The sequence below is a fragment of the Nannobrachium achirus genome (genome assembly GCF_963921795.1).
Source record: "Nannobrachium achirus genome assembly, chromosome: 21".
NCBI lineage: Eukaryota > Metazoa > Chordata > Actinopteri > Myctophiformes > Myctophidae > Nannobrachium > Nannobrachium achirus.
Genome location: NC_137828.1, coordinates 5,437,891 through 5,462,212, shown reverse-complemented (window position 1 = coordinate 5,462,212; position 24,322 = coordinate 5,437,891). Strand labels below are relative to the sequence as shown.

Genomic DNA, 24,322 nt, shown 5'->3' with positions numbered 1-24,322 from the left:
GGACAATTAGTTTATGTTGCTGTTGTGGAGGTCCTGGATATTTGACAACAACAGCAGAGTCCCTGGAGGATGAGTTCCCTCAAGGAGCCTTCATCAGAGCAAAGCCCAGAGGAGAACACAAGGCAGCAGGAGAGACAAGGGTTTGTCACCATCGGTTACACATCTCTATTCAGAAACATTGCTATTCAGAAGATTGACTTCCATTATTCTAAATGGAGGTGTCACCTAACCCTAACCTAAACCCTAACCTCAGTGGGGGTATTTCTGAATAAGGATGTCTCTAAGGTCTGCCCCTGTCAGCATCCCTATCGTTACTTCAACCATTAGTGTATGCTTTTAACTATTACAAAATAGCAGAGCTTGTAGGTCTGCTATTTCTTGAAAGATGGTGAACATTTGTGCAAGTCTTTGAATATTTTTTGACCCGATTCTACAAAATGTTTTGATATATTCAAAGATTTGCAAAGAATGTCAAGATTTTTCAAAATAGCAGATCTACAAGCTCGCAGCGCGGCACTCGGTACTCGGTATAGAGTTTCAATCAAGCCCCCAGAACCCTGGGGGCGCCCTGAAACCAAATGGACATGTTGGCCGTTTTGAGGTACTGCAGTTGGGTCTACTCACATGAACACGCGTCTAGGCTTCTTTGTATTGACGCGCGTTCATACCGGAAGAGCTCATTCATGAAGCGCGTCCATGAACACAAATTATGACGAAAAATGCGTCACAGTGGCCCCACTACGTCACGGTTTTACTAGCCGGAAGGAGGGGTGAAAACGCCTCATGCGCTGGGTGAGCAACTCAATGCAAGTGGACGGGCGGGGATATCTGTGTCCTCTCTATTCTTATTATAACTCTATGGTTTCAATACATTGCACTCTAAAAGCATAGAGGGTATTCACCTGACATTATCATTCATAAGAGAAAAGCCCAGGGGAGAATACAAGGCAGGAGGAGAGAGAGACAAGGGTATGTCTTTATGCAACATCACACATTGTAAGACTTCCTTTTGTCCTCATCCCATTTAGACCTGTTACTCCTTTACCAGTGGTTCTCAACCTGTGGGTTGGGACCCCCAGGTGGGTCCCTACATTGTTTTGAGGGGGTCCCCAGATGATCAACTTAATGTGAAACATTGTTTTCTCACTCAACAGTGAACAAGCCAACATAAAGTTTAAGTGTGTAGAGGGTATCTGCACATTTCTAAATCGACAATTTAAGGACTTTTAATACATCTAAAACAAAATAGTTTAAATGCATTGAACTCAATGCCTTTAATTAATTCAATGTCAAATTATTTGTATTATTTATTTTTATCAAAGGTTCAAATGTACATCATAAGACAGTGACTTTAGAGACATCAGTAAAGCTGTTAATGATACTCACAGTTTTATTGTAGGGTAGCCACGAACACCAAACTCTGATGCAATGCCTGCAAAAATAGAAAATAAATCAACTCAGACAGGCTATGAGCAGCACAGAAGAATCCTCATGGTTACTGTCACTTTAACTCTGACCATGTCAATTGTGACTTTACTGTCAAATGTCAAAGGACACATCAAAGCATTTCAAAGGGCATGCACACCAAAGGTCCGCGGCACACTGGTTGAGAAACTGGTTGTGACGAATTGTCAGCTGTTTCCACTATCAATGTTCTTTTTTTAAAGAACATTTGACAACTAAAGTTGTCAAATATGCCACTAAATTATTTGTATATTTAGGTCATGTGTCATATCTGCCATGTACAACTTCAAAGCCTAAAAGCCAAACAGAAATGTAATTGCCAACAACAAAAACACAATTAAATGGTTAATCACAATTATTTGAGTGACAATTAGTTGTCATGTTAAAATGGTAAATGGTGCATTTATATAGCGCTTTTATCCAAGGCGCTTTACATAAATAGTGCATTACATTCACCCATTCACACACATTCATACACTGATGGCAGAGGAAACCATGCAAGGCACCAACCTGCTCACCGGGAGCAACTAGGGGTGTCTTGCTCAAGGACTCTAAGGCCATGGCTACACGGAGCTGGATTTTTCATATATCCTGGTTTTTCAGATATCCACATAGAAAAATATCTAGGTCCACACGACAAAGATATCTAGGTCTAACAAGCACACACACAGTAAAGCCTTCAGGGATATCTGGGTTCCCTGTCTACATGGATCCAGTGAATCGGATATTTTTCAATGTCTTCACTTATTTATCCGGTTTAAAAAATATCCAGCTTTGCGGCCGAAATATAAGACATTAAAGGAGCTATAGTCAACTTTTCCATTGTAGGGCCGACACTTTGTTTACATCCTAGTCTATAGACTAGAATGTAAACAAAGAGTCAGTCTGACAATGGCCAACATGATTATTTTATCATTATTTTACGCTTTTTGTGGTCATTTTTTAATAGAAACACATATAATATTATGAAGCTTGTTTTTTTTATAAAATATTTTCGAAACATTCTTTTTATTTTAGCATCTGTTTTTCAAGAAAAAGTTGACTATAGCTCCTTTAACTCAGGGGGAGCCCGGATTCGAACTGGGAACCCTTTGTTCTCTAATGACGGTTTCTCTACATTTCGAGCTATGCCATATGATCATAAAATGGCATAATCGTGACAGCCCTATCTGTTCTAAATCCATGGTCTTATTTGGGATGTTCCTTTTAGGCAGGGTGTTTAAAGGACAACTTTAGTTTTTTACAACAAGGGTTCATATTTTAGGTTGTAATAAAAGAATATAAAAGATGAGTGTTAAAATGATTTCATTTACTTCTTTCTATTGTTTTAGAGAGTCTTATTTCAGTGGTTGGGGGCATGCGTACAAGTGGCTAAATATGTCATTTTACACAGAATAAGCCCATTCCCAAGATACAACGCAACCTTTCATGGTTGGATGTGACTTATGGGGGCTAGAAGTGTTACTGTAAATAGCAATAAAGAAACTGCTGTCTTATTGTGTCTAAAAAGACATATTTAGCCACTTGTACACATGCCCCCATGCGTACGCATGCCCCACATTTTAGCACGGTAAACGCAATAAAACAATAGAACGAAGCAAATGAAATCATTTTAACACTCACTTTTTCTTTTCTCTATTTACAATCTAAAATATGAACCCTTGTTGTAAAAAACTAAAGTTGTCCTTTAACTGTACTTGTACTGTACTACATTTCAATTGTATTGACCATACTTTTACTGTTCTCCATTTTTGTCTGATAAAATAATCATTAATCAATCATGCGTTCTAAAGATCTTATGTTGCTACGTGTATACAGTATACTGTCTATTAGCTCAACTCTAAAACAACACGGATGCTTTCTCTGTTTTAATATTTAATGTGGGCTCTGAATGAGAAAGTCTAGTAGAAGTGAAGCCAGGACTTTAACCCTGCAAGGCCCGAATTAATTTCTACTGGTAAAAAAAAAAATTAAAAAATCAGATGGTGTTTTAGGAGTCCTAATCACAGGAAAATGTCATGTTAAAAAATTAATAATGTTTTTGTAAGGTTTTATAGCGATAAATCATTGCATTTTGGGGATATTTTTCACAATAATAACATATGTACATGTTCTAGACATTCTAATGATCACGAAAAACAATATTACAGGCATTTTACTTGTGTTTTAGTGAGGAATAGCTTCAGTTAAAAAGTGAGATGTTGTTCGTCCAGACGCTGGAATTTCAACTTCTCTGGGAGGTGTGAATGTCCTTCTCTGTGGGGGGTATTTATATGCAAATATCCTGGCCAATGGCATTGTCATACTAAACAATAGGATTTAATGGTGATGTTAATGTGAAAAAAGAACAGGAAAACGAATTATAACATTTTTTAAAAAATGATTTAAAAAACGTTGCCAAAAAGCAACGCTGGGCCTTGCAGGGTTAAGCTGTGTTCAAACAAAGAGGCTGCATGTCATGTGAGGAAACAACAGGTCCACAACGTAATGGACACCCAGGGTTCAGCTCTGTAGGGAAACCCTGTCCATAGGGGTGCCACGGTCCAGTCAGCCCGCGGTTCGGTTCGTATTTCGGTTTTTGGCTCACGGTTTCGGTACAGTTAAAAATTGAAAATGAAAAAATAAAGAATCCAAAATGTTCAGTTAATTTTAAAGATGGGGTGCAATCATTTGTTTCCCCCCTAAAACAAGATAATCAGTTATTATGATTGTACTAGGTCAGGGGTCGGCAACCCAAAATGTTGAAAGAGCCATATTGGACCAAAAAACCCCAAAACAAATCTGTCTGGAGCCGCAAAAAATTATAAAAGCCTTATAAATCGTTGTTGTCGGGTGGAAACCTTGTAAGTCCAAAACTTCGTTTTGTATTTATCATTTAAAAAATGAACTAAACTAGTGAAAACAGCCGATCTACAAGCACACAACGCCTCGCGGTGCGAGGCGTTGTGTGCTTGTAGATCTGCTGTTTTCACTACTTTTGTGCGTCAGTCTTGTATGAAGCAGGGCTTTACTTTGCGAAAAAAAAAAACATAAAAATGTGAAACTTGGAGATACAAGGTTTCTGCACGACAGTGATGATAAAAAAAAACGTTAAAACAAAAAATAAAAAAAATTCCCCCCATCTTTTTCATACATTTTTTAAAAAGCTCCAGGGAGCCACTAGGGTGGCGCTAAAGAGCCGCGGGTTGCTGACCCCCGTACTAGGAGGAAGATTTTCTCTAAAAAAAAGTGTACAGAATGAGTTAAAATTATGTTTTTATGTGGCCACACCCCAAAAAATTAAGAAAGTTGGTTCATTGGGTATGGGCTGTTCGGTTGGGTACTACCCAGGGGGCAAAGGAAGGTGTGCTGCATTTGCCCCGACATACAAAGTTGTCCACCAGAAATATTATCTATGACCCAGTAGGATCACAACCTATATGGACAACCCGGTCAATTTGTACAACAAAGTCCAATATGGCCACCTTTAGTTTTAATGGGTGGTGAATAGGGCAAAAAATTAAACTGAGGGATATTTCCACGAAACTTCATAGGTTGATCAATGGTATACATATGAACATTTTTTGTATTGCAAGTTTGCATGAAATCCAATATGGCCACCACAATATGGCCGCCATAATGTAAGGACCCAGAAAATAGGTTTTGCCTCTAACTTCTGAACCAGATGAGCTAGAAACGCAAACTTGGTGTCTATTTCATGGTGTCTGACCATGGGAGACTAATTTTATTTTATTATTGGGTGTGTCTGGACCTTTATTGTGCATATTTGCAAGATGGTGGACTCCCAAAATAGAGCTTTAACATAATTTCTACCATGATTGTTGACTGCTTTTGCAAATACAAGCAATATGAATCCATTTGCTAAGATTTATGGCACAGAAGGGACTTATACCTGTATTATTCTTGAGTTTGCATGTTGTCAAAATGGCTGTAAACAAGATAGTATATTTCCTGTCCGATTCTACTGTATGTAGTTGTAGCAATGACTTCAGATAAAATCAGAGACCAAAACAATCTATCTTAGAAATTTTTTTTAATTAAAAAAAAAGAAAAAAAGAGAGAGATTATCTCAATGAAATGAATGCAACTGCCTTTTTGGGTCTTTCACACATAGACATGCACATGCTTTCCAACAACTTCAGCTTCAGGGAAATTATAATGAACACATGATTAAAACAGGCTGCATTATAATGCAAATAATTGCTAGTCACTAACACTGTCATGTGTACCTATCCTGCTGCATCTTGTCTCCAGTCCTTGGCAACGACACCCCAAGTAGCATGGATGACAACTCTTTCAACTTTGTGAGCCTGGACACTGTAGATGGTGTGTAGAATTACCCTTGTGTCGGCCTCCTGTTGTGTTGACTCTAGTGCAGGGACATCAACAACACACCCCTCCTTGATCACCACACTCCTTGTCTCTTCTTTAAATCCTCCACTCAGGTAAAGATGAATTGTACCAAGAGCAGACTTAAGTGTCTCATTTTGACACCATTCTTCACAGAGGAAAGGTTTGCTTTGTTTTCAGAGACAGCAAAAAACTCTTGAGGATCAGGAGCTGTATATTGTGCAGAGACTTCATATTCTTTTGCAGGTTTTGAATACCTGCAAAAGACATACCTGTGTTCCTGCTCAGCTGTCTTAAGACAGGGTCCACTGTACCGGTCACAGCAAAAGTGTATGATGTCTGTGTTCTTTACCAGGCTCAAAAAGTTGACAGAGTTGTCATCCATGCTAATGACACAGACATCATCATCATGTGCCTATATCATGCTGCCACCCACCTCCTAGACCTTCCAGAGCTGTGGGTGAGAACAGAGCAGGATGCATATCTTCCTATCCATCACATGGTCTCAGCCCTTGGACTCGCACAGTGTCGTGCCCTGCCCTTTATTCACAGCCTGAGTGGCAGAGCTACCACCAGCTATCCCCTTTTCACTGGAAAGAAGGCATGGTTCAAGACCAGCATGGGTCTAGATCTCCCTGCACTTCAGGAGTTTGGTGAAAATTCCTCTTATTCCCTCTCAGAGGATGTCAAGAATCAGGCTAGAGACCTCACAATAGCTGTATATGCATCAAAAGCTGACCATTCGGAGGACTTTGACCTGGCAAAGCTGAGAGTGTACAAGTTCCTAAATAACCGATCAACTCTGTTGAAGCTGCTGCCACCTACAGAAAATGCCTTTGGCCTGCACCTGAAAAGAGCTGCTCTAGCAGCCATAATAGATAAAACTGCACACATCGCGAAGCCAGACATCCCTTGCTTCACTGAAATATGGATGGTCTCTCAGTGATGGGAAGGCAGTCCCCTGTCCATCTACAGAGCCAGCCTGGCCTATATCAATGGACAAGGCAATATCATGTAGCTGTATCAAAGGCTGCCAGAAAAACTGTTCATGTGCGAAGAAGGGAATTGCATGCTACTTGGGGTGTCGTTGCCAAGGACTGGAGACAAGATGCAGCAGGATAGGTACACATGACACTGATAGTGACTAGCAATTATTTGCATTATAATGCAGCCTGTTTTAATCATGTGTTCATTATAATTTCCCTGAAGCTGAAGTTGTTGGAAAGCATGTGCATGTCTATGTGTGAAAGACCCAAAAAGGCATTTGCATTCATTTCATTGAGATAATCTCTCTCTTTTTTTCTTTTTTTTTTTAATTAAAAAATAATTTCTAAGATACATTGTTTTGGTCTCTGATTTTATCTGAACTTTCTGAAGTCATTGCTACAACTACATACAGTAGAATCGGACAGGAAATATAATATCTCGTTTACAGCCATTTTGACAACATGCAAACTCAAGAATAATACAGGTATAAGTCCCTTCTGTGCCATAAATCTTAGCAAATGGATTCATATTGCTTGTATTTGCAAAAGCAGTCAACAATCATGGTAGAAATTATGTTAAAGCTCTATTTTGGGAGTCCACCATCTTGCAAATATGCACAATAAAGGTCCAGACACACCCAATAATGAAATTAGCTATTCCATTGAGTCTCCCATGGTCAGACACCATGAAATAGACACCAAGTTTGCGTTTCTAGCTCATCTGGTTCAGAAGTTAGAGGCAAAACCTATTTTCTGGGTCCTTACATTATGGCGGCCATATTGTGGCGGCCATATTGGATTTCATGGAAACTTGCAATACAAAAGATGTTCATATGTATACCATTGATCAACCTGTGAAGTTTCGTGGAAATATCCCTCAGTTTAAAATTTTGCCCTATTCACCCCCCATTAAAACTAAAGGCGGCCATATTGGACTTTGTTGTACAAATTGACCGGGTTGTCCATATAGGTTGTGATCCTACTGGGTCATAGATAATATTTCTGGTGGACAACTTTGTATGTCGGGGCAAATGCAGGTTTCCTAAAAAAAGGCTGGTTTGCCCCCTGGGTATACAGGGCCATTCGGTTCGCTATACCGGTTCAGTTCAGTACTGTGGCACCCCATGAGGAAACAGAACAGGTCCATGTAATGTAATGGACACCCAGGGGTCAGCTCTGTAGGAGAACCCTGTCCTCAAACAGCAGACTGACCGTTTACACCAGGGGTTTTCTAAGTGGGTGACGAGGCACCCTGGGGTGCCGCGATGCCAGTCCAGGGGTGCCGTGAGATCATTTTATGATATTTGGAATTCATCAATATCACTACGTCAATATCACTTCACTATGCTTAGTAAAACAGACCTGATTTGCACTGTACTCGATGGGTTATTTTTCTCTAAAATTTTTATCCCACGATTTTTGTAACCCATTTTTTTCACCCGGTGCCAATTGCCTAAGCTGTGATCCTGGGCTCTACTCTCCCTCTGCCAACCTGGGGAGGGCCCCGAACTGAGCTCATGCTTCCTTCAATGCATGAGGAGTGAGCAGGCCGCTTCTTATCACTTGACAGGGGGAGCTTCCCCGGTTGGACGTAGCGCGTGGAAGGAACACGTTATTCCAACCAGTCCCATTCCCCTCCATCAGGCGCCCCGGCTGGCCAGGGGGAGGCTTTATAGAGACCAGGATTACTGCATGTTTTTGTGAGGGTATCTACCCTAGGAGACACGGGGAGAACATGCAAACTCCACACAGATAGGCCCTTTTGCCAACCCCACCTAGGGTGTGGGCACTGATGACGCGGAGGAGGGAACACGCCCCCAGCACCCACAGTGTCCCCCGGCGGGAATCGAACCCAGGACCTTCTAGCTGTGAGGCGACAGCACTACTGACTGCGCCACCGTGCCCCCCGATGGGTTATTTTTCCATCTACGACAACTCTCATGACCAAGCTTGTAGATCGGCTATTTTTTTGGTGAACCTTCCCCCCAGAATAGGCATGCTGGGGTTCAAGTGGTTAAACATCAAGTATAACTTTATTTTCAGTTTCTCACCTACACAGACATGCTCAATACTACAGGAACAGAGAACACTTCTGGCTGTATGACTGTTTAATAGACTGTAGAGCAGGGGTTTTCAAAGTGGGTGACGGGGCACCCTGGGGTGCCGCGACGGTAGGGGTGGGCAATATAATCGATATGGCAATACATCGTGATAGTTTATTTAGCAATACTGTATCGATACTTCAGGCCATAGTATCGTGATACTTTTGAGGAAAATAAAATATGTTCCCATGCATAGGAACCAATGGTAGAAATCCGGTACTGACACTCCGCTGCCTCTAAATGTCGCTGTAGCTACTTCCCCTTCACAGGTTCAGTGAGTGAGGTCTCTCGAGAAAATGGCTGGAAACGACGAAAACAACAACATTAGAGCAGCGCCTTCAGCTTTTAAAGCTGATATATCGCAATAGTATTGCATCGCAAAGATTTGCAATATATCCTGATACTATTGCATCGTGACCTAAGTATCGTGATATGTATTGCATCGCGAGATTCTTGCCAATATCCACCCCTACGCGACGGCAGTCCAGGGGTGCCGCGAGATAAGAATTGATTATATTTGGAATTTATTTGGTCACTTCAAAATATATTTAGTATTATTTTAAACCTGAAGTGCAAAGCTTATTCCAGTCAGTTCTAATTATTTAGTTTTCCTCGCAAAAACAAATCGCTAAAATATGCAATAAATATAAAGGTGCTGGGAGTGAAAATTCAGAATATAATGTAGGGGTGCCTCGGATGAAATATATAGGGTGCCCCGAGCCCAAAAAGTTTGGGAACCCCTGCTGTAGATGCAGCAGAGTGTTCTGCTCAAGGTCGGCTCACTCGGCTGATCAGAGTTTCTGCACCAAAGCGTGTTCAAACAGAATGATATACTGTACCGGTCTGTCTGGCCAGCTTGAGTTATGAATGATAATATCATGCATAATAGGAAGACTCAAAAGAATACTTGGCTTTACAAGATGTTGTTTTTTTTCTCCTCACCAGAATATGCGGTGGCGTCCATCTTCCCCACTCGCACCGGCGATCCAGAGCTCTTCAACTCAGCACCGACTTCAAGCCAGATGGGATCCAGTTTCTTACAGTAGCCGCACCACGGAGCATAGAACTACATGAGCAGAGAACAAACAACATTTAGTTTAGACTAAAGTCAAGTCTTGTCATTGTCACAGCATCATGTCCAATTCAAAACTAGCATATCTACAACCTCACAGTGCAGCACTCGGTGCCGCGTGCATCTCGGTGCCGCGTGCATCTCGGTAAACAATCGCTGTTTCAAAGACCATCCCATCAACATCCACTGCTTTTCAGTCATGTTATTAAAGGGATATTCCAATTTTAAAAAGAAGGTGGTAGCTGTTTGGTCATTTTATCATCTACTCTGGCTTTTGTGAACACCCTGGACAGATTTTAATTTGCTTTATACAATATTTAGATATGTGATATTCATTATATCAGACACTCCTCATCCAGGGCCCATTCCTATACAAACCCATTGTAACTTCAAACTCCATTTTAACCATGATAGATTCATCAAAAACACCTGTCTTTTTTCCTCTCCCGTCTTTTAAGTCCTTACTTATTGTAAATCGCTCTGGATTAAGAGTCTGATAAATGCCTAAATTGTAAATTGTTTAGGTTTCATCTGAGCATACCGTCTAGGCCGAACTGACAAAAACCTCATCTGCAGTCTGGGCTTTTGTTCTACGCTCTCATACAATATGTTCTATTCTGGGTCAGAACAACTGCTTCTGTTGCAGGATATCTGGACTACTGATCCACGCTTTTGTTTTCTCTCGGCTTGATTACTGCAACGCACTTCTCTCTGGTCTGCCAAAGAAAACAACTGACAGATTACAACTTGTTCAAAATGCAGCAGCCAGAGTTTTAACAAAAACTAAGATAAGAGAACATATTACTCCAGTTTTAGCGTCGCTACACTGGCTCCCGGTTGTTTTTAGGATTGATTTTAAAATTATTTTACTTGTTTATAAAGCTCTAAATGGTCTGGCACCTTCGTACCTCTATAACTGCCTGCATAGATATGTTCCAACCCGCCCACTCAGGTCCTCTAGTGCAGACCTACTTGAGGTGCCAACAATGACATATAAAAAATATGGTGAAGCAGCTTTCTGCTTCTATGGACCGACAGCTTGGAATAAACTACCACTACACCTAAGACAGGCAGCCTCGGTGGATAGCTTTAAAGCACAGCTCAAGACCTATTTCTTTACTCTTGCTTTTAGCTAAATTTTTTAATCCCTGTGCTGCTATTGACGTCCGCACGGCTCTGAAATTGTTCTTCAATGTTCTATGCCTTTATTTTTTCTTGCTTTATTGTAATCATTTTACTTATCTCTTTTTTATGTATTTTTTATTTCTAATTTACTTTTTCTCTGTTAAGCACGTGTGCTTCATTTTATGCTCTGTAAAGCACTTTGAGCTGCATTTCATGTCATGAAAGGTGCTATACAAATAAAGTTTTATTATTATTATTATTATTACTTGACATGTTCCGAGTCAAGTAAGAGAGACAGAGCTTGGAGTCTGCAGTCATAAAAACGACAAGACTCTGTGTGTAATAATCATCCGAACCAGTGGTGTAACGAAAAAACATGGATGCATGGATGCACCTGGGACGTATCCTCAGTGATGTAGCCCAAGCTCATCTGGGTTTCGGGTCTCGCAACATCATACCCCTCACCTGGGTGACCCAGCTGGGGTTGATCAAGTCCCGACTTACGTCCCAGTAGCTACCCACGATCAGTCCCACTAGGGAAAGACAGGACCATTCACTCCACCACTCCAGAACTACTCTGCCGAGACTGGGAAAGGAAATCTGGTGCTTGGAAGGACTAGGCTCTGTGGATTTACTCCTGTCCGGGGCCCTCCTACGTCTGACCAGGTCCAGGACATGTGCGTTGCACCAGACTTCAGCCCCAGACATTTCACTCACTAAAAGTAACTTTAGTGAGCATATTTACTGTACTTTTTTTAATTTTAATTTATTTTTTTTATTTATTTTACTGAAATATTTTCAATTTTCAGTACTTTTTCTTCTACTCCACTACTATCTCAGAGGCAAATATTGTACTTTTTACTCCACTACAATTATTAATTATTATTAATTATTAATTAAACTTGAGTTACTTTGTAGATTCTGATTGTTATTACCAAACATAGGCTACATTAGCAACTTTCAGATGACATTTTGAAAAACATTCTGCACTTTCCATTTTTGGTATTTCCATTTTTATACCAATACTTCTGTACTTTTTACTCAAGGACATTTAGAATGTGGGCCTTTACTTGTAACAGTGTGTTTCTACATTGCAGTATTGATACTTTTACCAATTAAAAAAGCCCATTCTAAAAATCCCTTCTAAATCCAGTAGGCATTCAGAAAAAACTTTTATGTTGCTATATATACCAGGGGTGTCCAAACCTTTTTTCAAAGGGGGCCACGTTAGAAAACATTAAAACACCCAAGGGAGACTACATCTCCTGACAAAATGTACTTTGGGTCAGACCATAACAAAGTCACATACAGTAAAAATGCATTGCATTTAAACGATTTTACATATCATGATCAATATTTAATATCAATGGACTTTTGTCAGGTGTGTGCTCGATCTGAACAAAACACAAATAACTCAGCCCTATTTCACATTAATGTAACCAGACATGCAAGGTAAAGAATACAATGAGATATCCTTTCTTTGACCCCTTCAGAATGAGACACAGGAACAAGGAATCCTGACTAATTATACTATAAAATATTCTTGTTTGACGGTGCTGGCGGGTTGTTTTATAGTACAATTTAGGAATGAAGCCGTGGGCCGTATAAAATGTGTCCTCGGGCCGCATTTGGCCCCCCGGGCCGCGCTTTGGACTCCCCTAGAGATATGATGAGCCAGAGGCTCAGACACCACGAGCTCTGATATAAACCCCTTCACAAAGCACCCCGGCTTCACCCTCCATGCATGACTTATCATTCACTAAACACACACACACACACACACACACACACACACACACACACACACACACACACACACACACACACACACACACACACACACACACACACACACACACACACACACACACACACACACACACACACACACACACACACACACACACACACACACACACACACACACACGACCTGGCGTTTGCCAACGGGTCTGAGGCCCTAAGCTAGATGCAGAATAGATATTCCAAGATTTGAAACTCTTTGCTTCTGGGGGGTCCCTGTAACAAGATATTTTGAGATGGGGGGTCCGCGACCAAATACATATCATTTTGGGGGTCCTTCACACGACAAAGTTTGAGAACCACTGATATAGGCTGATCCTACTAAATGTCTTCGACAGTTTTCTTTAAAAAAAAAAGAAAGAATAAAAATGTATGTTGCTATAGTGGTTCTCAAACTTTGTCATGTCAAGGACCCCCAAAATGATATGTGTTTGGTCCACGGACCCCCATCTCAAAATAATGTGTTCCAGGGAACCCCCCCAGAAGAAAAGATTTGAGTTACAAATGTTCACTCTAAATGTGGGTCATGGAATATCTATTCTGCATCTAGCTTAAGGCCTCTCAGACCCGTTGGCAAACGGCAGGTCGCGTCCCATACACCCACCCCCCCTCCTTCACCCCCCAAACACCCCACTTCCGTACGGGATGAAGCAGACAGCGGGGCCAGTGCCATGGGGCAGAGCATCGCTGAATGGACCTAGACCAGTTTGTTTTGGTGTGTGTGTGTGTGTGTGTGTGTGTGTGTGTGTGTGTGTGTGTGTGTGTGTGTGTGTGTGTGTGTGTGTGTGTGTGTGTGTGTGTGTGTGTGTGTGTGTCTGAGTGTGCATGTGTGTGTGTGTGTGTGTGCGCGCGTGTCACTCACATCCACCAGCCAGACATCATCAACTCTGGTGTCTTTAAATCTGTGGGGGAAAAAAGAACAGAAACGTTTGCATAAGTTACAGTTGTGTTGTGCTGCTTTGACCAGTATTAGCCTCGATTTGAACCGACACACTCTGTTATTGTATTAATCCAAATTATAATACATCTTTCCAAGATACACATATTGGATTGTAAACCATGCAAAATGCAGATGAGGCGAATGCAAAGTTATTATGACACGTATTAGAGGAAATTTCATTCCAAATACATGACATGGGACTATATTGCAACTTTTCATAAGAACCCAACAGCCCCCCAAAAAAGCAACACAGAAAAAAAATATTTTATAAAAAAAAAAGCTTCATATATGTGTTTCTATTCAAAAATTACCACAAAAAGCGTAATATAATGATAAAATAATCATTTTGGCCATTGTCAGACCGACACTTTGATTACATTCTAGTCTATAGACTAGGATGTAAACAAAGTGTCAGCCCTACAATGAAAAAGTTGACTATAGCTCCTTTAAGTTCCAGCAAGTTATGCAGAATGTTTTGCAGGTGAAAAGGATACTGGCAACTGTATTATTTGGTGCAAACGCAGCTTTAAAAGACTGACTGACACACGCTTGCTGCTGCAATTCACCAAACGCTTATATTTGCAGCCAACAAACTGAAGACTCGGCATCATGTGACCATCATTACAGGAAGGAAGGAAGGAAACTGAGGTAAGGAGCACACAAAAACTGTCAGAAATAAGCCTGTCACAATGATTACACCAGTAAGACTCCCTAATCGGGAGATAAGCGACAGCCAGAGATATGAGTAGAGGAAAAGTGTGATGTGTGACGGACAGACAGACCGAGAGCCGGTGGAGGTTTTCATAGTAACTGCGACCTGACGGTTCCAATAATCCCAATTATTTTGTCATAATTGTTGCCATGTTGAAAAATGTTGCTCAAACATTTTCAAAAACAGTGGAAACAGCAGATCTACTAGAAGATCAGCTATTTCCACTGACATTTTTTCAAGTATAAATTGTCAAATATGTCTATAATTTATTTGTATATTTTGGCTATGTATCACATCTGCCATGTGCAACTTCAAAGCCTAAATGCCAAACAGAAATGTTATTGTCAATGACAAAAACACAATAAAAATTGTGTTAATCACAATGCAGCCAACAAACTGAAGACTCTACGATCATCATGTGACCATCATTACAGGAAGGAAGGAAGGAAACAAGGAGGTAAGGAGCACATACAAATGGACAAAAATAAGCCTGTCACAATTATTACACCAGTAAGACTCTATCAGAGTCCAGGGTGAAGAGCTATTTACTTCACCAAGGTGTAGTTTTCTAGCTATCACCTAAAATACATAACAAAGCCTAGGTGATAGCTAGGAAACCACAACGCGGTGAAGTGAATAGCACTTCATCCTGGACTCTGTTAGACCATTAAGACTCCCTAATCGGGAGATAAGCGACCGTCAGGTCACATACACAAACTTTAGGCGAAGGCAATGGTAGCCAATCAGGAGGGAATATGGGAAATGGGACAGATCCATGTTGATGACATGACTTTAGAGATACTGTGTACCGCTTTGCATGATTTTAGGGCAGAATTTGTAGGAGCAGTGTCCAAAAATGTGTGTTGCAAGAATCGGCCTCATGGTGGCGCTAGAAGAGGGCCATGTGAGAAATGTGAGGGTTGTGGTTTGGCAGCCAAGGAGTGTGTGTGCAAAGTTTAGCATGTTTCGGGGCAGCGGTGGCGGAGATATGAGTAGGGTAAAAGTGTTAGGTGATGTGTGACGGACAGACTGCCAGTGGAGGTTTTGATAGTAACTGACTGTGACCTGACAGTCGCAATAATCGTCAAATCGCAATTATTTGACATAATCCCAGTTACTGTCATATTCGTTGCCATTTTGAAAGATGTTCATATATTTTCAAACATTTTCAAATATAGTGAAAATAGCAGATCTACAAGTATAAAGTTGTCAAATATGTCAGTAATTTCTTTGTATATTTTGGCTATGTATCATATCTGCCATTTGCAACTTCAAAGCCTACAAGCCAAATAGAAATGTAATCGTCAACGACAAAAAACACAATTAAAATTGTTAATCACGATTATTTGAGTGACAATAATTGTCACATAAAATTACATAATCATTACCAGTAGTGCTTTGGGGGCCGGACGGGACCGGACGCCGTGTGGCCGGAAAAATTTCCCCACATGCACGCGCACGGACGGCACCGAACGGTGCACGAGCGTGTAAACGCGTGCCGTGCATACGCCCCCTCCCCCCGCGAGAGCCGCGACAACCCCCCACCCCGCGAATCCGCGGTAACTACAAGCAATACTTTAATCAGTGGCTACTATTGCATAACAGGTTTCTAGTGGTGAATGTGTGAGCGTCCTCAAGCCTCTATTCATATGGATATATAGCCACTTTAACACCTATAGGTTTCCAGCTGTGATGTGTGTCGATGTGTGAGTGTCCTCATACATGGCTCCATATTACTGTGGTATTTAGTGTTTGAGATTCGTTCAAGGCAAACTTTGTTTCTCTATCCTACTGCAGTATTTTCATTTTATAAATGAATTAAAAGAAAGTAGAACATCAAATCTTAAGTAGCCTAACAATGCAAATGTAATTAAGACTAGAAAACTATTGTTTTTTTTTCTTTCTATCTAAATAGCCTCTAGAGGCACGTGCACGCGCGTGCACGTGACGTCAATAAATGACCGTCCGCCCGGGAAAAAAAATCCCAAAGCACCACTGATCATGAACGCCCTATGCAAAGGGTTTTCAAACTTTTTTTAGACTCAGGGCACCCCTGTAAATAACTTCATCCACGGCACCCCTGAGTTACACTGTTAAAGGACAACTTTAGTTTTTTACAACAAGGGTTCATATTTTAGATTGTAATTCAAGAATATAAAAGATGAGTGTTAAAATAATTTCATTTACTTCTTTCTATTGTTTTAGAGATTCTTATTTCAGTGGCTGGGGGCATGTGTATAAGTGGCTAATATGTCATTTTACACAGAATAAGCCCATTCCCAAGATACAACGCAACCTTACATGGTTGGATGTGACTTATGGGGGCTAAACGTGTTACTGTAAATAACAATAAAGAAACTGCTGGCTTATTGTGTCTAAAAAGACATATTTAGCCACTTGTACACATGCCCCCATGCGTACGCATGCCCCACATTTTAACACGGTAAACGCGATAAAACAATAGAACGAAGCAAATGAAAACATTTTAACACTCACTTTTTCTTTTCTCTAATTACAATCTAAAATATGAACCCTTGTTGTAAAAAAACAAAGTTGTCCTTTAATCTTTAGAATCTTACATCCTATTGGAGAAATATCCGTTTCCATCAGAACTGACTGGAAATAACTTGAACCCCAGCATGCCTATTCTGGGGGGGAAGGTTCACCAAAAATAGCCGATCTACAAGCTCGCAGCGCTTGTGACGCGTTGTGAGCTTGTAGATCTGCTATTTTTGGTGAAGAGAGGTGTCATAGATGGAAAGATAACTCATCAAGTGCAGTGCAAATCAGGTCTGTTTTACTAAGCATAGTGAAGTGATATTGATGAATTCCAAATATTATCAAATTATCTTGCGGCACCCCTGGACTGGCATCACGGCACCCCAGGGTGCCCCGTCACCCACTTTGAAAACCCCTGCCCTATGCCTATGGCTGACACACGCTGGCTGCTGCTATTCACCAAGCACTGATATCTGCAGCCAACAAAAAACATGTGACCGTTATTACAGGAAGGAAGCTGAGGTGAGGACAGGAAGACATAAAAACTGTCAGAAGGGGCGCCTGCTGGCCTACCGGTCCAGGCGCACAGGAGAGTGTTTTCTGCAGGTCTTTTAGGCCGAGTGTATCAAAAAAGCAACTGAGTTAAGGTGGAGACGACCTCCCGTTGATCAGACCAGGTTAACATTCACCAGGTTAGCATTCACCAGTGTTGGCAGGTTAGCATTTCACCAGGTTAGCATTCACCAGTGTCGACAGGTTAGTATTTCACCAGGTTAGCATTCACCAGTGTCGGCAGGTTAGCATTTCACCAGGTTAGCATTTCACCAGTGTTGGCAGGTTAGCATTTCACCAGTGTCGGCAGGTTAGCATTTCACCAGTGTCGGCAGGTTAGCATTCATCAGGTTAGCATTCATCAGGTTAGCATTCATCAGGTTAACATTTCACCAGGTTAGCATTCACCAGGTTAGCATTCATCAGGTTAACATTTTACCAGGTTAGCATTCACCAGGTTAGCATTCATCAGGTTAACATTTCACCAGGTTAGCATTCATCAGGTTAACATTTCACCAGGTTAGCATTCACCAGCGTTAGTTTTACTGAGGTTAAGGTTAGGTTTAGGTGTATCTTTGTCCCCCCGACTTTTGGCACCTCCGTGCAGCCAATCACAACCTTCCGCTGCCTTAACCCAGATGCGTAAAAAACACTCGGACTAAAAGACCTGCAAAATACACTCTCCCCCAGGCGCATACGACATAGGCTCATTGTAGCCTGACAGCATGTCGCTGGTTCGATTCCCTATCCCGACTACCTTTTATGTGTGTCACTTTGCCCATTTCCTGTCAGTCTGCTGTGCTGTCAATAAAGACCTGTCAGTCTACTGTGCTGTCAATAAAGACCTGTCAGTCTACTGTCCTATCAATAAAGACCTGTCAGTCTGCTGTCCTATCAATAAAGACCTGTCAGTCTACTGTCCCATCAATACAGACCTGTCAGTCTACTGTCCTATCAATAAAGAGCTGTCAGTCTACTGTCCTATCAATACAGACCTGTCAGTCTACTGTCCTGTCAATAAAGGCCTGTCAGTCTACTGTCCTGTCAATAAAGACCTGTCAGTCTACTGTCCTCTGTCAGTCTGCTGTCCTATCAATAAAGGCATAAAAGCCCCAAAACACATCTTAAAAAAAGAAAAACAGAAACAGCATCTCTTACGTATCATCCAGATCTTCCACCACTGCAAGCACCGAGGATCCCAGGAAGAAGAGAGACACCACCACTGCAGGGGACAGAGGAAACAAGCAACCGTTAGGCCTGTCGCAATCATTACATAATCCTCTAATGGCAATTATTTGAGGTAATCGCAGTTATTTTGCATAATGGTCATAATTGTTTCCATGTTGAGAAATGTTCATATAGTTTCAAACACTCAAAAAAAAAGTAGTGGCTATTTATTTCCACAATAAAATTGTATAAAAAAATTAAGTCAAATAATTACAACAATAATGGCATCCCAAGTGTTAAATGTGAAACAACAACATTAGCAGCATTTGTGCACCAGTTTTGTGTAGGCTAAATGCATTTTATATTTCTATATTTATAAGTTTTATATTGTAATCAGCTAAATAATGCAGTGTTTTTAATGGCACCTGTCCTTTTTAAACAGCTGTGAACACGGTGAAAGCTGAATAAACATGAGCATACAGTACCCCCTCCAACTGTATATATTATGTTCCCCATGTTGAACTGTTTTTATTACATTTTGACACTTGCTTTGGCGATGCAAACGTATGTTTTCTCACACCAATAAAGCTCCTTTGAATTGAATTGAACTGAAGCATCTTCGGCTAAACTGTGTCAATCCTATTCTTCCTAGCCTTGGTTGCAAAAGAATGATAAACAAGTACTTTTATAGGTCAGCTACACAGATGATTATCCTTCTTATAGGCGCCTTTGGTTGTAATGAATGATGAAGTAAAGTAAAAACATGAACTTTTATAGTACAGCTACACAGATAGATCTAGCCGTGAATGCTGCGCTGTCAAGACTGATAGCTTTTCATTTCTCAATCAGAATACGGTGATTTTGGTAAAAGGGCCTTTCTGTGTGGAGTTTGCATGTTCTCCCCGTGTCTCCTAGGGTAGATACCCTCACAAAAACATGCAGTAATCCTGGTCTCTATAAAGCCTCCCCCTGGCCAGCCGGGGCGCCTGATAGAGGGGAAAGGAACTGGTTGGAATAACGTGTTCCTTCCATGCACTACGTCCAACCGGGAAAGCTCCCCCTGTCAGGTGATAAGAAGCGGCCTGCTCACTCCTCATGCATTGAAGGAAGCATGAGCTCAGTTCGGGGCCCTCCCCAGGTTGGCAGAGGGAGAGTAGAGCCCAGGATCACAGCTTAGGCAATTGGCACCGGGTGAAAAAATGGGTTACAAAAATCGTGGGATAAAAATTTAAGAGAAAAAAAAAAAGAATACGGTGATTTACAGTGTGAAATGCCTTCTGGAGGTCCAGCATGACCATGCCGCAATATTTGCCCAAATTCACCTTCGCATTTAACAACACTGACTGTCACTGAACAAACACTCTATAGCAATGATTACTATCACAATATAGAGCTATTTAACACTGTTACTGAGCAAACACTAGGGCAATGATTGATTACTGTCACAATATAGAGCTATTCAACACTGTTACTGAACAAACACTCTATAGAAATGATTACTATCACAATATACAGCAGTTTAACACTGTTACTGAACAAACACTCTATAGCAATGATTACTATCACAATAGAGCTATTTAACACTTATTTTCAACCAAAGAAAATCACTTCTGGGGGTCTAGCATGACCATGCCGCAATATATGCCCAAATCCTCCTTGCATTTAACACTCACTATTCCTGAACAAACACTCTGTGATGCAATGATGATTCAATGAGTACTGTCACAATATAGAGCTATTCAACGCTTATTCGTAACCAAAGAAAATCACTTCTGGAGGTCCAGCATGACCATGCCGCAATATATGCCCAAATCCTCCTTGCATTTAACACTCACTATTCCTGAACAAACACTCTGTGATGCAATGATGATTCAATGAGTACCGTCACAATATAGAGCTATTTAACACGTTAATCGTAAAACAACAACAGCAGCAGCATTGATGCAGCAGCCTTGGTTGTACTGAACTGAATGAAGCATCATCCTAAATAAACTGTGAGGTCCTATTCTTCCTAGCCTTGATTAAAATTAATGATAAACATGTACTCTCATAGGACAGACAGCTAGACAGATGCAACCACGAATGCTACATCAAAACAATATCACAGCCAACAAAAGCACAAAAGAAAACAATACATAAATGTACCTGGTTGTACTGAAGCATCAGCTAAAACTGTTAGTTATATTATCCTTATAGCCTCGGTTGCAATATAAACATGTACTTTCATAGGACAGACAGCTACACAGATGTAGCCACGAATGTTACAAACAAAACAAATATTACAACCAACATATGAAGCACATAAAACAATAAATAAATGTAATGAACTGAAGCAGCATCAGCTAAACTGTGAGGTCCTATTTTATCCTTCCTAGTCGCCTCCTCGGTTGTAAATGAATGATAAACATGTACTTTTATATGAAAGACATCAAGACAGATGTAGCCACGAATGTGGTGTCAAATGCCTTCTTGGGGTCCAGCATGACCATGCCGCAATATTTGCCCAAAAACACTTCACATGTAACAACACTGTTACTGAACAAACACTCTGTGGCAATGAGTACTATCTCAAAAGCACAAAAAAATGTATCTAGTTGTACTGAAGCATCGGCTAAAACTGTGAAGTCCTATTGTATCCTTCCTAGTTGCCTCCTCGGTTGCAATGAATGATAAACATGTACTTGTATAGGTCAGACAGCTACAGAGATGTAGCCACGAATGCTACCAACAAAGCAATATTACAACCAAAGCACATAAAACAATAAATAAATGTCATGAACTGAAAGCATCCTCAGCTAAAACTGTGAGCTCATATTTTATCCTTCCTAGTTCCTAGCCTCGGTTGCAAATGAATGATAAACATGTACTTTTAAATGAAAGACAGCTATGGTATAGACAGTAGACAGCTGTAGCCACAAATGCTACAAACACAACTATATTACAACCATCATTATATGAAGCACATAAAACAATAAATACATGTAATGAACTGAAAGCATCAGCTAAAACTACGAGCTCCTATTTTATCCTTCCTATTTGCCTCCTCTGTTGCAGTGAATGATGATAAACATGTACTTTCATATGAAAGACAGCTAGACACAGTAGACAGATGTAGCCACGAATGCTACCAACAAAACTGTATTACAAACAACATATGAAGCACAAAAAAACAATAAATAAATGCAATGATCTGAAAGCATCCTCAGCTAAACTGTAAGCTCCTGTTCTTCCTACTAGCCTCGGTTGCAATGAATGATAAAAATGTACTTTCATAGGACAGCTACACAGATGCAGCCACGAATGCTACCAACAAACAACCCAGCCTGTGGTTTGATATGGATATAAAACAGTAAATAAAGCATTAATACCTCCACAAAGCCTGCTCTTGTTCCCTGGTTCTGCCATCATCTTCTCTGTTTCTGTTTCTGCTGTGAGGAGTTGTTCTTCATACAGGAAATACTGGCTGAAAGAGGGAGCACACGGCTTCTGGGCATGCGCCGTATAGTGTTAGCCCTGAAACATGATATGCGTCATGGATCCACTTTCACCAGCTGTTGAGCAGTTTTAAACATTTGTCACCTACGTCCAAACAAACGTTCACATTTAAAAAAAAAAAAGACTTCCTGAAGGCGCAAACGTGTAACAATATGGAACGCTTAAGCAGAATTGCCCGTATCTTCTCTATTGTTTAATAAGAAGTATTTAAATCCAATCGACGGCCATTTTCTTGGATCTTTCTCACGCGACCCCATCGGCCGTGAGGTGTACTGCACTCTGATAAATTGAAATCCTTTTTAGAAAATCTCGATCAATCACATTAAAATGCTTCTTATTAAACAATAAGGAGGATATGGGTAATTCTGTGTAGGCGGACCATATTTCGGCATCCGTGAGCCTACAGTAAGCTCGTTATTTTAAAAAGGTTAAGGTTTTTGGAGTCATAAGTGGCAGATTGGCTAAAGTTCTTTTCACCAGGGTGGAAGGCATTCATGACGGTATAGCGTTACGGACGCCTAGCGTTATAAGGAGTTTTCCTCAACGCTATGTCACTAATGATTCGCTGTACTACAGAAAACGCTGCTCGCCTCTCTTCTGTTGTAAGAATAACAAATAGGGTTTCACTACTCACCAAAACAAAAACTTTTTTATGGAGATGAAAGTCTATTTTCCTTAGTGGCAACACTCTGAGCCCCCATCTCACGTCTAAAATACACTTTATGGACAGAAAAGAACACATTTCACTGGAAATTGTAGCTATTCCACAGCGCCCTCTACAGATCTTGTCAATAGAAATGTCCATTGACCAGGTTTTCCGCTTCAAGTGAAATATTGTCTTTTCTCGTCATAAAGTGTATTTTAGACGTGAGGTGTGGAATTCAAAATGTTGCCACTAAAGAAAGTAGGCTTTTATTTCCATAAAAACGTCTTTGTTTTGGTGAGTAACGAAGTTATATTTGTTATTTTTACCACAGAAGAGAGGGTGAGCAGGCTTTCTGCAGACGCAGCGGATTATCAGCAACATAGCGTTAAGGAGAACTTCTAACGCTATGGACCAGAGCTGGGCATGCGCCGTGTCGCGCGAGCTGCGGAAAACGGCCGATCTACAAGCTCCACGACGCTCGCTTCGTGACGCGTGGTGAGCTTGTAGATCGGTTGTTTTTTTCCACGGCTCGCGCGAGACACACTTTCGCTCGTGAGCTCAAGTGGAGTTTACGCAGTATCCAGTGTTGTTGCCATGTCCGCTTATTATAAGAGACTTTGGGGCTTGATTGTTCTGTATGAGTTGGGCGGGGGGGGGGGGGGGGGGGGGGTCATGTTTTTATGATTTATTGATTGACTGATTTATTGATTTATTGAATACTTTATTGTTGTGCGGTTTTGGGACTTAGTTGGGCTTTCTTCCTAAATGTTGTTTAAACCAAAGGTTCTCCATATTTGTTTATGTTTGGAACTCAGTTCTTATATGACGCGATATGAAAAAAAGTCTATGGGAATTCAGAATGGGGGGGAACAAAACGCAAACCAGGTATAGGATGTGTAAATGACGTCAACCTTCACTGCTCTACAAGTCCACTTCTTTTGTAGCCTGATTTCAGACTCTGAGAACCAGTCGGATACAGGTCACTTCGCCAAAAATCCAACTCGCCAAATCAACTTGCTAGGACACCTCGCCAATGAGCAGGGTTGTCAATTGGACTGTCAGTCCAGGAGAATCCAGGAGATTTATTTTTAGGGGGTGCATGTGTAGTGATACGCGGACTCGCCAGTCCAACGCACAACCAGTCGTGCTAATAGGGCTGAGCCCGATTAGCAGGGCTGTTGTCGCTGGTTCATGGCTGGGTGCTACATTCACCCCCCTGGTCCTTTGGAGCGCGCCCTCGCGCTTCACACATCACGCCGCGGACCGTCACACACGACGTGGCACTGTTCCCTCACGCGAGGACATCACGCTCCTCATCCTGCCGACAACGCCAGATGTCGTGATACGCGGAAGCGGGGATTGAACCCAGGACTCCCACTCGCCAGTCCAAGGCACAACCAGTCGTGCTAA

The 24,322-nt window shown here is 41.2% G+C and overlaps 1 protein-coding gene across 1 annotated transcript in view; it reads right to left on the bottom strand.

Annotated features, from left to right (window-relative positions):
• The window catches only part of LOC308307226 (protein disulfide-isomerase TMX3-like), a gene marked incomplete at its 3' end in the record, with an annotated part of 66,676 nt that extends 44,453 nt beyond the window's left edge, over positions 1-22,223 (bottom strand). The window contains exons 1-5 of the mRNA XM_080752399.1: positions 22,140-22,223; positions 18,763-18,826; positions 13,764-13,803; positions 9,845-9,968; positions 1,387-1,432 (exon numbers count right to left, since the gene is read on the bottom strand). Of these exons, the coding sequence (XP_080608525.1) occupies positions 1,387-1,432; positions 9,845-9,968; positions 13,764-13,803; positions 18,763-18,826; positions 22,140-22,179 (314 nt within the window). The 5' untranslated portion in view covers positions 22,180-22,223. The remainder of the gene's footprint in view (positions 1-1,386; positions 1,433-9,844; positions 9,969-13,763; positions 13,804-18,762; positions 18,827-22,139) is intronic.
• Positions 22,224-24,322: the final 2,099 nt, after the last annotated feature.